The 15,262-nt window shown below is 40.7% G+C and overlaps 1 protein-coding gene across 1 annotated transcript in view; it reads left to right on the forward strand.

Annotated features, from left to right (window-relative positions):
- The first annotated feature begins 3,217 nt into the window (after window positions 1-3,217).
- LOC111156038 (TNFAIP3 interacting protein 3) overlaps window positions 3,218-15,262 on the forward strand; it is a 164,363-nt gene continuing 152,318 nt past the window's right edge. Inside the window, exon 1 of the mRNA XM_022516610.1 lies at window positions 3,218-3,397. Within this exon, the coding sequence (XP_022372318.1) occupies window positions 3,218-3,397 (180 nt within the window). The remainder of the gene's footprint in view (window positions 3,398-15,262) is intronic.

Genomic DNA, 15,262 nt, shown 5'->3' on the forward strand with positions numbered 1-15,262 from the left:
TTACCATGTACATCCAAGAGTCTAGTTTGAGCCTCAGAGGAGGCCAGCTCTAGGGGATGCTTTGGTTTAATGAGACCTGAGAGGCAGGATGAAGCAGAGATAGAAAGTTAAATACCTCAGCTAGATTGAAAGGAACATAAGTAGTCTGAGATTTAAATCTTCCATTCAAAGCTACCATGACAGAGGTGGCTGTATCAGGAAATGGTTCCTGGTATGTGTTAGGGCGTTTATTTCTGGACAGATAAAAAACCAGAGAGAATAGCATTCAGTAGACAGTGATAAAACCATGGGTTTTAGCACTGAATATTTTCATGTGTCTGTAAGTCTCTAGGAAGGCCCTCCTTTCTCTTTTTCAGCCCTGGGGAGCAAACAGCCCCAAAAGACTAAGGACCACAGAGATCTTGAGAGCTCTGTATTTGTAAGTCTTACCCCAAGAACGAGAGGAAGATGCATTTAGGAAATGTCAAAGAATGACTGTAAAAACATTAACAAAGTTTCGGGGACTTTACTTTTCCCAGAAGATTCATAGAACCATGAGATCAGAAAACCAAAAAGGGGCCTGGAGACCAGTGATTCAGATCCCTTCCCCATGACCAATCAGGCTACTGAGACCCCACATTGTTAGGAAGTTGTCCAGAGCTGTCATACAACCAGACAGTGGGAGAACTGGGGTTAAATCTTGGTGCTCCTCACTCTGCTCAAGTCAGTGGAGGGAGGGTTAGAAGGAAGAGTTTAGGGGGGGAAAGACTCTGAAACCTAAAATGTGGGAGATAGATGAATTTTAAAAATGGTTTTTCAATTACAGAACGTGGAGTTAGAAGAAAGCATAGGAGTGCAAGAAGCAAACACGTAATTAGAAAGTAAGGGAGGCATTGTGGCTAAAAGGGGCAGGCATAAGAGAGGATTAGGGGGACAAAATTAAGGAAAATCTCTAAAGGCAACAAACAAAAATACCAATTAGGATCATTCTTGCTATACATCATGGTCACCTGGATTGTTTTTTGGACAATGATATTTTAGAGGAACTGCCAACAAAATTTTCTTTTGTGTTCTCTAAAAATATTTTGTAAATTAGTTGAAATGGTTTGTCATGGCATCCATAAACTGGGGGGTGGGGTTATGGCATGGATTCAGATCTAACCTCTGAACTTTATATACAAGTTGTTCAAAAACAAAATCTTTGGTTCGTGGACACAGATGGCATTTCATCCAAGCTGGTATACTGCTTACATATCTCATCAGTTGGCTATAATGACATATCTACAATGTTCGTGATCATTCCTGGAACACTCTTCTCCTTACTTACACTCTTCAAAACCTGGGATTAGCTTTTGTTAACCTCTGAGGGTCCATTACCCACCATGTGTCTGGAACATAGTGGGTGCTCAGCAGATATTTTTTGAGTCCACAAAGGATAGATGAGTGAATAGCCATCACTAATTACATGATCTAGTAAGGTTGAATTGTCTGGAACATCTCATTCAAAGAGAACTTGCTACTTATTATTGGGATAAGGAAAAGAAGGAAAACACATACTTAATTTTATACATATAACTTTACACATAAAAGAAGCCCTGATAAAATGTGATAACCATGCAATTACTGGAGCATGTCTAACCCCCACCCAAATAATTTTCTAAACATGTGAGCTTTTTTCATGACTCAACTCTTAAACACTTTGTGATAACCAAATACAGAAGTGAAGACCATGTAGGTCTGTACTGAATCTATTCCTTTGACCTTATTTCAAATGAAAACTGCCTGAAGGAACTAAATTTTAATAAAACAAAATTTTAGAGAAAAATCTAAAAGAGAAGCACACTGACAATATAACTAAGGGATCAGGGTTTCTGTTTTCATACGTGGAAGTTTAAAGTCACAGCAGTCGAGCAGCCCGTATCACTAAGGAGCAACCAACCACAGCCCGGAAGTTCCCCAAATAACAGAGCTGTGGTTGGCCTGGAGCCAGCACAGACTGCCCTAGGCTGGCTCTGCCTGGAGGATCAGCCCCACAAATGAGAGTTGTAATGTCAGTTTCCACCAGAAAAGTAGCTGAAGACTGCTTTTTTTGTTGTTGTTGTTAAAGACACGTGTTGTTTTTGCCTGCATTGTTTAGACTGTTGAAAGAGTGGAACTAGGAGATATATCCTTCTCTTCCTAGTACAGCTAGTTCCTTTGCAAACAGGATGCATCTGAGAGGGAAGAAAATTTAGAGCATATGAAATAAATGGTAGTCAATCATGAAGGTCCCCCATAATGTTCACTGGGGGAGATGGGCACATCAGTTAACCACGGAGGACGTTTTTTGCAGGCATATTCAGTTACCTATGAAGAGTTAATCACTTTAAGAGAGCATAGAAACTGCCTTCTGGGTATTTTCAGATAGGGGTAGCAGAGCTGCAGAATAACTCAGGTTTTTTTTTTTTTTTTTTTTTTTGTTTTTTGTTTTTTTTTTTTTTTTTTTTTTTTTTTTTTTTTTTGGTTTTGAGGGATGAGAGAGAGACAGCATGAGAGGGGGGAGGGCCATCAGGAGAAGCAGACTCCCCACTGAGCAGGGAGCCCGATGTGGGACTCAAACCTGGGACCCCAGGTTCATGACCTGAGCTGAAGGCGGTCGCTTATCCAACTGAGCCAACCAGGTGCCCTAACTCAGGTGTTCAAGCGGAATATAATTTCTTCCTTTTCAGAAATTGCTTGATCTTTCTCATGAGATGCTACATACCTGAGCTGTGGAGAAAAGCATTTGGTCCAACTTGGAAAACCACGTTTGATCTAACAGTATAAATACTCTCTTGAATAATACTCAGTTTTTCAGTAATTGCCTCCTTCCTCACCCCAGTGCTCTAGACAGGGAGACCCTAACAGATAGACAGATAGACTCCTCAACAGTGTGTGGTGGGGAGTGGGGAGCCTGCATAGCCTCATAGCAACAGAGAAGAAGGAGTGTCGGGGATCCCCACATCAGTCCCTGCAACCCTCTCACCTTTTCTGTCGCCATACAGTGTTCCTTCCACCTGATTACTGTACAACCTCTGGCGTAGAAAGCTGAATTTTTGGGCAAATGAACTCAGCTCTCTCAGGGCTCCTCTTTCCTCATTTGGACCGACTTTGGCTCTGACTGGCTCAATTTCTATTCCTGAGGTTGGGCTCCAAATCAACTTGTGGCCTTAGATCCAGGGTCATTTGCCTGTGTGACTGTGACATTACTCCTTCACCTATGCTGATCGGCCTGGACGACTGGCTACTGTCCGCGTCCCTCCTGAGAGAACGCAAGATGATTTTAACACATTCATGCCACAAAGAGTTTAATGGGGCCTCTAGAACCTTGACTCTGGCCAATTGGCAATCAATTGGGGATCCCAAGTCTCTGTTGGTGGTGGTGGCAGCAGCAAGAGCAGTAACAGTGTGTGTGTGTGTGTGTGTGTGTGTGTGTGTGTGTGTGTGCATGCGTGCACGCACACGTGCACGTGCATTGTGCATTGCCTTAAAATTATTTAGCATGCCGTCTACATTCAGAACTCCTGCTCAGAGATAGGACTTCCAGAAATGGCGTTACTCTACCTGTTTTGTCTCTGATGCCCATTTTCCTCACACAAGCCAGCAAAACAGTAAGAGGCAGACCCTCCCATTCTTCTTTCTCTCAGGTAAAGAATTTCCTTATGAAAGAACTTAAGGATTATATCTACCAGGCCAGGTTTTTGATATATTTAATAAATAAGTTAGACTAAGTTTGGATTTTTTTTTTTAATATTTTGATAAAGACTGTGCATCACTACTCTTGTCTTGCTGTAGTCTAGAGAAGGCTACCTCTAAGAGGCAAGGTTAATGGTAGACCTCCTACTCAGGACTTAGCCTAGGGACTTCGAAGGAGCAGGATTCATAGGAGGAAATGAAACACAGCAGTCTATTTTCCTCAAAATACTATCTCTGCTTTAGGAGTGGGAGATGGCTGCTGGGTCTGTTCTGTTCCTCCCTTCATTCTTCAGGCTCAGCTGTGCCCTCTAACAGCCCAGATACCATCCCCTCTTCTTTCTCTGGCTTCCTCAGGGGCCCTGGCAGCCTCCTTAGTCCTGACCTCAACATTAATGTGAAGAGTGAGGAGAAAAGCATGTCAGTGGGAAATATAAATGATCACGCAGTTTTCCAGAGATAAACCTCAGAACCATCTTAACTGTGATTAACAAAGAGAAATGTATACACACAGCATTGTTTTTGAGAGCCCTTCTTTCTATAGTAAGGCAAATTCATGCTTTTTCTTGCCTATGAGGGAAAACAGAAAACAGTCTTTCCATACTTCTCTTACCTCTGTCATCAAACCAGGAACATGATATTGTAAACTCATTTCTTACTTATGTTCAGAAATGCCAGTGTTTTTGACAGAGATGTGTGGTATATGAAGAACAATTAGACTTCTCCCAAGTGAATGGGGTCAGGACATCATGACTCTGTCAGAGGAGATATTATTTGAGACAGAGTCCTCATTTATATATATTGTGACTAGTTGGAAACTCAGGATTGAGGCAAAAATTACATTTTAATTTCATACTGCTAAAACCCAAACAGTCCCTGCCAGGTCCAGCTCATACCAATAGAGGATTTTATTTTTTGTTTTATAGAATTTTATAGTCTTCTAGTTTGCAGGCTCCTATGATGCATTAAAGACTAAGTGAGAAACAGTTCCAACGAATCAGAACCATCTTGCATTTTAAAAGGTGGTTGTGAAAAATAACTTTTAGGGATTCCTATGTGGTTCAGATCATGATCCCAGAGTCCTGGGATAGAGTCCCATGTCAGGCTCCTCGCTCAGTGGGGAGCCTGTTTCTCTCCCTCTGCCTGATGCTCCCCATGCTTATGTGCTCTCTCTCTGACAAATAAATAAGTAAAATCTTAAAAAAAAAAAATTAAAAAAACCTTTAAAGAGTGTCTAGCAAGGAGGAGGAGGAGGAGGAGGAGGAGGAGGAAACTTTTTTCCTTTCTTTCTTTTTTTTAAGTAGTCTCCATACCCAAATTGGGGCTTGAACTCATGACCCCGAGATCAAGAGTTTCATGCTCTACTGACTGAGCTATGCAGGAGCCCCTGCTTTTTTTGTTTTTTTTTTTTTTTTTTTTTTTTTTGTTGTTGTTGTTTTTTAATATGGACTTGTCCTTTGGTGTACAGAATTTAGATAAGGGGTGGACAAATTTGCAGAAGAAGCCCAAAAACCTTCTGGGAAGGAAGGAAAGAAACACCTCCCCCAACCTACAGTCCTTACCATTTAAGGTTAAGAAAACAGGGCCTGGTGGAATGATGTGGCCCTGGCTTGAACCTGAAGGCACAAAAGAACATCTTTAAGTCCTTAAGGAATGATCCAAGCTGATGACCCAAAGCTCTTGACCTGGGGCTGATTCTTGCACAAGGGTTGTTCAAGATAGGAAGACCCTCCACTAGATTATAGTGCTTGAGGACAGTGACTGAGCTTGTAGGTCTAATCTTGGAGCCTAGCTAGGCACCATCAAGGCTTGGATAGGGATCGGGGCCAGCAAGGAAATCTTGCACAAATGCAATCACAGCCACCAATCCATATAGGATCCAAGTAGCCATGCAGCAGGCACTGCCTGGTACTTGGACATGAAGCTCCTTCTAGAGGGCATAAGTCCTGAGAGCAAATGAAAGGAGCCTTGATGAACTGTGCACAACCAAGAGGTGTGAACATATCTGTATCCTGAGTTGGTGAATGAGTACACCCAGGTTATAAATTAAATCATGATCAAGATTCAGTGAACTACTATGCTCCTCCTGCTAGTCTAGGTGCTTAGGAAGAGAAAGCAGTTTAGACCACAGTACCTGTCCAGAAGGAGTTACTGATGAATGTGAGAGAGGCAGTTGCAGTCTGAGAATAAGGAGGAGTGTTGAAAACATCAACTGTACGCAAAAAACAATATATAGGGGCGCCTGGGTGGCTCAGTGGGTTAAGCCTCTGCCTTCGGCTCAGGTCATGATCCCAGGGTCCTGGGATCGAGCCCCACATCGGGCTCTCTGCTCTGCAGGAAGCCTGCTTCCTCCTCTCTCTCTCTGCCTGCCTCTCTGCCTACTTGTGATCTCTGTCTGTCAAATAAATAAATAAAATCTTTAAAAAAAAACAAACAAACAATATATATCTAGTATTTACTAGTTACCGGATCCCGCTCTTAGTGCTTCACATCCAGTAACTCGTTTAAATGTTTCAATAACCCCATTATTTCCATTTCACAGGTGAAGACACTAAACACAGAATTTTAATAATTTGCCACAGGCCAGTGTACACAATAGCAAAACTTAGGTAGTGTACACCATAGCAAAACTTAGGTAGTGTAGATAAATGCACAAGATTCCTTTTACATCGAGAATCAAAGTGGAAGTTACATTTTACTGAGAAGCGGACAAAATAAAGGAATGCATTAAGCGTATGTGTGTTGTTTAAGAAAGGTAGGTTGATTTCTTTAAACTACCCTTTGTGAGTTGTAAGATAAAGAACTTTTATAGAAACCTTCAAGATATTGAGCACCATGTTCTTCTTAGAGGATAACCAAAGGACTTTAATTTCATTTTCATACATCTAGCTTCTTATCAATCTTTTCATTTTATCTTCATGTCTATATTCATTCAGCAAATATTTAATGAGCACTGAAGATTTAACAAGGAATAAGATATATTCCTTGCCTTCAAGGAACTTACAGAGAAGTAGGGATGATAAATAATCAAGCAAAATAATCAGAATAGCGTGAAAAGTGCTGTGCTACAAGGAAAAATGCAGACAGCTGTGGGCATCAAGATGGGGAATGGCTACTTCTTGGTGTGAGTCAGGAAGGGGAGCATAAGGAGGGGTTTTTTGAGCTGATGCGAGGAAGGGTATTGTGTAGAGGACAAAGAAAGCAGCACATTTAAAGTCCTGGTGAGAGAAAGCATTTTAGAAAATGAAGGCCATTCGGTATGTCTGGAAAAATTAATTTTGTGTGAGAAATGGCTTGGTAGGCATGGTATTTGATGAGACCAGAGACAAATTTGAGTTGGATCATGAGGTCCCTTATAGCAATTTAAGACTTACTGATTCTATTGTGAGGACAATAGGAAACTGTGGAAAGGCTTAAAGCAGGGATGTAACAAAATCAGATCTGTATTGAAGAACAAAAATCCTATTTTCAGCATAGACAAGGTTTGGGGTTTGCTGAGGCTGGGGGTGATCTGGTCAGTAACCGAGGCAGTAAGTCAGGTGAGAGATAATAATAGCCTGACCCTTTCAAATAGTGGTTAAGACAAAAAGATACAGACTGATTCAAGAGATGTTAAAGAAGGAAAACCAATTAATAACTGATTGGAAGTAATGGGCAAAGAAGGAAAAAGGAGCCAGGAAGGATTTCCACATTTCTGATTTGCTCAGCTGGGTGGACAGTGATGTTACCTATGCCTTAAGGAATAAAATGAACTTGAGCTTTTTGGGAAACCACCATGTAAATATATCTGGTGGGCTGTGACGCCCTTTCCTTCAGGGCTGGGGGCCAGGGTGGGCAGTGTCTCACTTGCCACGATGAATATGGGTATTGTCAACCAAGAGATAGGAACAAAAGCCAGGGCCAGAAGTGGGAGACAGGAAAGAGGGATGATAAGTCATAGAGAAAATATTCTGTAGAGGAGAAAAGATGCAGAATCGGACGGGTGAGGAAAACTGACTTTTAAGCGCTGATCCCCGAGAATGCCCTAGGAGATTTTGGCAATTATGATGAAAGCAGATTCTCATCCAGGCGGGTTGAGACGTGAATGGAGACGTGAATTGGTGAGGAAGTGGATGCTAAAAGCAAGAAACTGTTGCTAGAAATTTGGGAATTTAGGGGAGACTAAGTTTTTTTTTTTTTCCCCCAATAGGGAAGATTAAAGACTTAAACCCAAAAGAAATTGGGACTTTGTTAAGCAATCCAAACTCTTACTTTGAGGTCTTTCTTGGCTTCTAATTCCACAGCAAAAATTTTGCTGATTTAAGGACAGTGGTGAAAAAAGTACTGAAGCCTTGATTGAGAGGATTACAGTAAGTTAATTATCTCCCACTCTAATCTCTTCGTTCTTGGACTTGGGATACAGGGAAAATAAGTCTTGTGAAGAAAAGAAGAATTCAGAGGAATGTGATATTTTAATCTTTAGTTTCTTACTGATTGAAAAATCTTTCCCCCATCTTGCACAATCCACTTTAGTTTAATGAAATATATTAAGTGATGACTTGGTAAAAAGCAGAAATCATGATTAATATTGACAAGAAAGAGTTTGAGTAAACATGGATAATTGCATTCATGTGCAGATATGTTATGGACTGTTAAAAGTATAAAAAATATATTTTTTTAAGATTTTATTTATTTGTCAGAGAGAGAGAGAGCACAAGCAGTCAGAGTGGCAGGCAGAGGCAGAGAGAGAAGAAGCAGGCTCCCCGCTGAGGAAGGAGTCCAGTGCGGGACAGAATCACACCACCTTGGGATCATGACCTGAGCCAAAGGCAGCCGCTCAACCGACTGAGCCACCCAGGTGTCCCTAAAAATTAATTTTAACTAAAATGAAGTTTTACAAATGTATTTAATCCTAGCTTATAAATACTATGCAATCTTTCAGAGATATTTTTGCTGCATTATCTACAAAGACATATAATCAATGCCCCTTTTTCTTTTTCTCCAGCAGACTGATTTCTTATTTAAGTAACTACTTCCTCTTTTAAAGGGCTACACAGAATAGTCTCCTAAATCTGGTCTGAGGACTATTTTTTTTCATTTAAGAATTCCTCCTCCTAACAGACCCTCACCACATTTTCTCTGTAAGGGAGCTTCCTTTTCTCCCGCAGCAAATCCACTCATGTCTGGATTAAGCCAGCCTTGAGTAACTGCCCCATATGTTCACAAGAAACCAAGCACCCTGTCCCAGCAGTCTTTGGCTTTGGATATCTTTATTTTATACTCTCAAAGACAGATGTATACTCAAAGGCCTTCCTTTCTTTATGAACTTGATTTAATGATCTACAACTTGTTTTTCTTCTTATGGTCAAGAGTTTACACAACCCACTTAGACTCTTTATACTCGTTTATGCTCTTTTGCTCTATGTATGGAGTGACAAAATTAAGTAATTAATTCAATAACTATTTTTTAAATGTATGCCAGGGTCTGTGATAAACCTCAAGAACACAAAGGTGAATAAAGATGGTTTTACCATCAAATAGAAGAAGGAAGGCGTTTCAAGAAGGAAATTTACCAAATATGTTAAAGGTGCTATCATGAACTTATGTCTATGGTGACGTGGATCCACAAGAAAAAAGCAATCTTTCTGTTGAGGGTCTGGGGACAATTGAAGAAGATAATCAGTACCAACTGAATTATAGCTCCCAGGTCCTCACTGTCTCTCTAAAACAAAATTATGTATCCACGCCACTTTCCATGAGACATTACAGTTGACCCTTGAACAACGTGGGGGTTAGGGGCATGCCCCACACCATGTAGTCAAAAATCCATGGATAGCTTTTGATGTCCCCAAAGCTTAACCACTCCTAACCTACTGTTGACCAATAACATAAACAGTCAGTTAACACATATTTTGTACGTTATATGTACTATATTCTTATAGTAAAGTAAGTTAGAGAAAAGAAATTGTTATTAAGAAAATCATAAGGAAGAGTGCACCCAGGTGGCTCAGTGGGTTAAGCCTCTGTCTTTGGCTCAGGTCATGATATCAGGGTTCTGGGATCAAGTCCTGCATTGGGCTCTCTGCTGGGCAAGGAGCCTGCTTCCTCTTCTCTCTCCCTCTGCCTGCCTCTCTGCCTACTTGTGATCTCTCTCTGTCAAATAAATAAATAAAATCCTTTAAAAAATATTTCTAAGAAAATCATAAGGAAGAGAAAATACACTTATAATACTGTGTTATAAGAAATCCACACATAAATGGACCCATGAGGTTCAAACTCGTGTTGTTCAAGGGCCAATGGTGCTGTGACTCTGGCTGTTGAATGGGGAGAGTATACTTTTCCACTCCGTTGATTCTGTGCTTTGCCATGTACCTTGCACCAAGCAGTGGAATGTTAAAAATCTTTAAACTTATTTTAGTGATTGACTGCTTTTCCGAACCTGTCATTCACCAGGAGAAAAATAGGCCCAGAGTAGTCACAGGTCCCATAATCAGAGACACAAAAAGAAGCTGTAAATCTGATCCACAGTCTGACACAGGGCTCTTCTCCCGTTCATCTGTAAGACAGCATGAGATAAATGATTATGGCTGTAATCCACCAAAACTTGGGGATCTTTTATTACCTAGCATAGGGCAAGGTAATACTGAAACTTCAGTAATACCATGATCCTTGATCAAAGCAAGGAAGGCATATGTGTCAGGAGGATGGACTATAAAGGGTATTCCAAGCAGGAGGAACAGCATGGGAAGGTTCCTCCTGGTCCACAAAAGTCTTGCTATGCACTGCAAGTTGTTCAATAGATGGTAATACAGGGCACAAGTAGGGCATAGAATTAGATTGAGATAATCAAGAACAGAGTGTCATAGAAGAGTTTGTTATAGTGCTTTAAGGAATTAGCCTTTACACTATAGATATTAAGAAACCACTAGAGAGGCACCTGGGTGGCTCAGTCAGTTAAGCATCTGCCTTCGGCTCAGGGCATGATTCCAGGGTCCTGGGATCAAACCCCATATCAGGCTTCCTGCTCTGTAGGGAGTCTGCTTCTCCCTCTCCCTGCCACTCCCCCTGCTTGTACTCTCTCTCGGTGTGTCAAATAAATAAACAAAAATCTTTCTTAAAATTTAAAAAAAAGAAACCACTGGAATAAGGACACCTGGATGACTTAGTTGGTTAAACGTCTGGCTTTGGCTTGGGTTGTGATCCCAGGGCTCTGGAATCGAGTCCCACCTCAGTTTCCTTGTTCAGCAGAGAGCCTTCTTCTCCCTCTGCTTGCTGCTCCCTCTGCTTGTGCTCTCCCTCTCTCTCTCTCTCTGACAAATAAAATCTAAAAAAAAAAAAAAAGAAAGAAAGAAACCACTAGAATAGTTTAAGCAGATAAGAGATATAGTTAGCTCTGCATTTTAAAAAGAATTTAACAGCAATGTGGGAACAGTGTGGAGCCAGGCCAGAGCCAAGGAGATTCAGGATACAGTGAGCACTACTGAGGACAGAGACGAGGATGCCGGCTCTAGAGAGCTTATGGAATTGAGAGCATTGTCATTTTTTCCACAACATCAATCTTCTACAATACTTTTTGAAGTGAGCTCTGGGGAAGTTCTCAAAAAATCAAATCTACTGACAGCCAATAGGAAAAAAAAAAAAAAAAAAAGCAGTGCTCTGAATAATCAATTCATTGAAAATCAAGTAGCCAAAGCACATTCATTTAAAGCCAATTGGCTAAATAATTCTTTCCTCCCTAAATGATAACATGAAGTGAGAATAGGATGGCATGAAGATACAGAAGAGGGAGAGGCAAGGCCAGATGTTGGGGCAGGCATAGGCGTTGGAGCGGGGGAATGTGAGTGGCAGAGTCCAAGGCGTGGAGAGAGTCAGGGACAGGAGTAGGGAAGCTACAAAAAAGAGAAAATCTTGAGGAAAACCATCCTTCATGGTTCAGCAAATGAGCTTTTGGCAAGGTTTTCATTGATTTTTGGTGACTTGCTATTCATCAGTTGGAGAGCCCCTTAGGGAGCAAATAGCACATTCATGGGGTAGAACTGGAAAGACTTCAGTGGGAGAACAACTTAGAGAGGAGTGGGCAGAGTGAAAGCCAGCGAGGTCTGATGAAGCACCAAGGGGCAAGCGGCGGTGAAAATACTTTCCACTTTGTCCTGCGGAGGAAGAGTGTTGCTGGAGAGGAACGCCACTGCTGATCATCCTTCCAAGACTGCACTCCCTGTGCTCCCTCCTGAAAGTGTGCTCTATGGGGTTTGATATGCCTGCAACGGGGTGTGGTGGGGAAGAGGTCCGTGTGTGCCCTGTGTGTGTGTGTGTGTGTGCACAGGGAGATGAAGGAAGGGGCCTTGGACTGCAACCTCTGCATCAGTTAGGACAGCTCCATTATTTGTCTATGTTACATATTAGAGTTTCTTACAATAACAACAAAATGAAAAAAAAAAAAAGACTTCCTGGAGATAGACCTTCTATTATGTCCATACTAGAAAATGGAAGGCAAAAAGAAAGGGTCTCTGCTCCAAGTAGCACACAGTGAAGGCAAGGAGAGAAAACATCAAAGTAAATCATCAAGGTAAAGCATCAAGGTAAATAACTGTACGAACTAATATATACTGAATGCTAAATGATGCCAATAGGTAATTAAAGCCACAGAATTCAGAAAGGCAGGATTAAAGTTAGGGAGTGTGACTCTCTGTAGTTTATCTTTTAGATTTTGTGAATCATGTGGATGAAAATGTTTCCCTCTTTTCATTTCAGAGCAAAATTTGTGGTCCATCCTCAGATGCTACGTTGAACCTTATTGCAGACGTTTTATGAATATAAACTTTATCCCTGGCTCCATTTTATAATGTGGCCTTTGTTTTCTCTTGCTCTGATTTTTCTTACATAAAGGATAGTTTAGTTATTTTCATGTTTCAGAATCAGAAAAGTATGACTCAAATCCCAATGCTACCATTTATTAGTTGAATGACCTCAGATAAATTATCTAAGTGTTCGGATTTTGGTCACTTGTAAAAGTTTAACCTAATGTAATTTTGTGAGAATGTATATTCTTAGCACACAGTACCATAGGTGTAGGTTAATCTGAAACCCCTAGTGGTGGTTTTCTCAGTCATGACTTTCGTCTTTGAGATTCAGCTAAAGGCACAGATTGAGGACAGGGGGTAATAATTGTCCCCACATTCAAAGATTAACCACTGGAGGTCTCGATGAGGGCAGTACAACTCCTCACTGGGGAATTTCCAGAAATTTAAGGGGGTAATTTTGGCTGTCAAGGGGGGTAGGACTGCTGCCTCTGCCAGTTAGTGGGAGGAGGTGGGTATGCTTGACATCCCGCAGTGCACAGGGCAGTGGCACACAGAGAAGAATTGTCCCGCTCCTCCCACAACCTTCCAGTATTTCACTGGATATTCTTAAACCCAGAACTTAACTCCATTGCACATGTAAACACATGCAAACTCTGGCACCATTTTAACAAAGCCTGATTTTGAAGGAATGTAACTACTGAGCAAAGAAAGGGAAGATTGCATCTTGCCTTGTTTGGAAATTAACCAAAAGTCCTTCACAGTTTTTGGAAGGCTATACAGGAAGCCTCCCAATGAAAATCGCAAATGTGCCCAAAGGGCATTTGGCTCTGCCTGTCTTACAGGGCACTCCTATCTATCAGTTATAGGAACCTCTGGAACTTTGTGCCTTTCCCCTACCTGTATCTTCTGGCCACGATATGCAAGAGAAGGAAGGAAGACATGAATGTCGCAGAGTTGGAAAGGCAGTAGGAAGAACAACTCTTCCCTTTTCCTCACTGAAGTTTCCAAGTCACAGGGCAAAATTGACACTGTGAAATTATTGTATTGACTCTAAGAGTCTAAAATTGAACTTCTGTATTGGATTGGACTAGGAAGTTTTAAAGCCTGAAAACAAGTTGTAATTACTAGAAAGAAGCATAACTGAAAACTCTGGAGCCTGTCTAAGACGATTTCAAGGGCTACGTCCCACAGTGAAGATGCCTAAAGGCTGGGGTGAGAGAAAAACTGCAGTCAATTCCTGACTGTTCTCCTTTTGAGATAAACCCATTCAATTCATCAGTTGATAAGGTATCTAAACTTAGCACTACCCCTGTCAGGGTCGTGTTCTAAACAGGTGAGCTGGCAGATGCTGTAAGCTAGACTCCTCCGGCAACACTGTGTGAGACACACTTTAGCCTTCAGGTGCTGGGCCATGCCAGTCTTCTCCTTCCAGTCTCTTTTCCACACCATGCAGGGGAAGTTCTGTAAAATCAAGTCCAAGAAAAATTGAACTTTTATGGACTCTCAAATAGATAACCAATAAGGAGATAGAATTGCGGGGCGGGGTGGGGGTTGAATAAAACTAGACAAAGGCAAATGCTATTCCTTTAAAAATCCCTTTCTCTCCCCAAAACTTCTGCTCCTTCAGATAGCTACACTATGTTGCTGGAAGACCAAGAAGGGCCTGAGATAGGATCAGGGAAATGGAGCCACAGAATGAGTAACTAGGAGCTATCTCCATGCTTACAAGTCATGGAAGCTACGTCATTAGGATTGGCATGAAAATAATGATTTTGGATCTACTCCAGCCAGTAATCAAGCAAGGTTGTTTGTTTAGTGTATACCCTAACCATGTACTTTCCAAGAAGCTGGTGTATTTGTAAGCAGCAGAATAAAGATTTGAAAGTTAAGACCCTGCCAAATCCTTTCTTTAGATCATGACAACCAAATAACCCCAGAGCAGCCCATGCTAATAGCTTTGTTCTGTATCCTATGAGAACTTCAAACATTTTCTCCCCAAAGGAAATTGGTTTCTAGCATTATTCAATTACGATTTTTAATAATTTGGGTGAGTAATTTGACATTTCAACTATGGAACTGCGTTTAAGAAATACTCATAACAAGAGAAAAAACAATCTCACTTTCTGCTACCTAGAGAATGCCACATGTTTGCATACTTATTAAGTAGCAAGTTTTTTGTTCTTATACAAATTATAGTAAATATGTTTTGGGGACATTTTAATTCTTATAAATTCTGCTAAGTTTAAGAAACAAAAGTGTTTACATATTAAAATTCTGTGAGTTATTGTTAGATTATTGACAATTAGATTATAGATTATAGTTAGATTTTAATTGTTACCTGAAGAACTAATTCCTAAGAAAGATTATTTAGACTTGAAAATTCCCTAGTACAAGATCTATGTTGATTTTTAACTGTGTTCAAAGGGCATTCTACCTGATTTTCCTAAAGCTTCAATACCATTTTTTTCCCTTTCTATACTCGGCCTGGGGAGTATCATAGAACAAAACAGGAAGAAAGGAAAAATATTAATTAATCACCCTTAGTCAGCCATGGAGCTAAGAGTTTACTTGTTGAGAAATTGTATATTACATTTTAGAGTCTCTTCCTAATGAGAATTCTGAGGACAACCTTCTCAGCCTTTTTGCTGAGCGTTGATCTTTTAGATAACTGATGGAGCTGATCATGCTTCCCTTTCGATATTTTTTAATTTTTTCCCCACAAAAAAAATTAAAGCCAAAATTGAGTTCTCTGTTTTACAAATATTAAGAATTTCATGGAGTACATTTGCAGA

Source organism: Enhydra lutris, unplaced genomic scaffold (genome assembly GCF_002288905.1).
Source record: "Enhydra lutris kenyoni isolate GAN:26980312 unplaced genomic scaffold, ASM228890v2 scaffoldscaffold3, whole genome shotgun sequence".
NCBI classification, from domain to species: domain Eukaryota; kingdom Metazoa; phylum Chordata; class Mammalia; order Carnivora; family Mustelidae; genus Enhydra; species Enhydra lutris.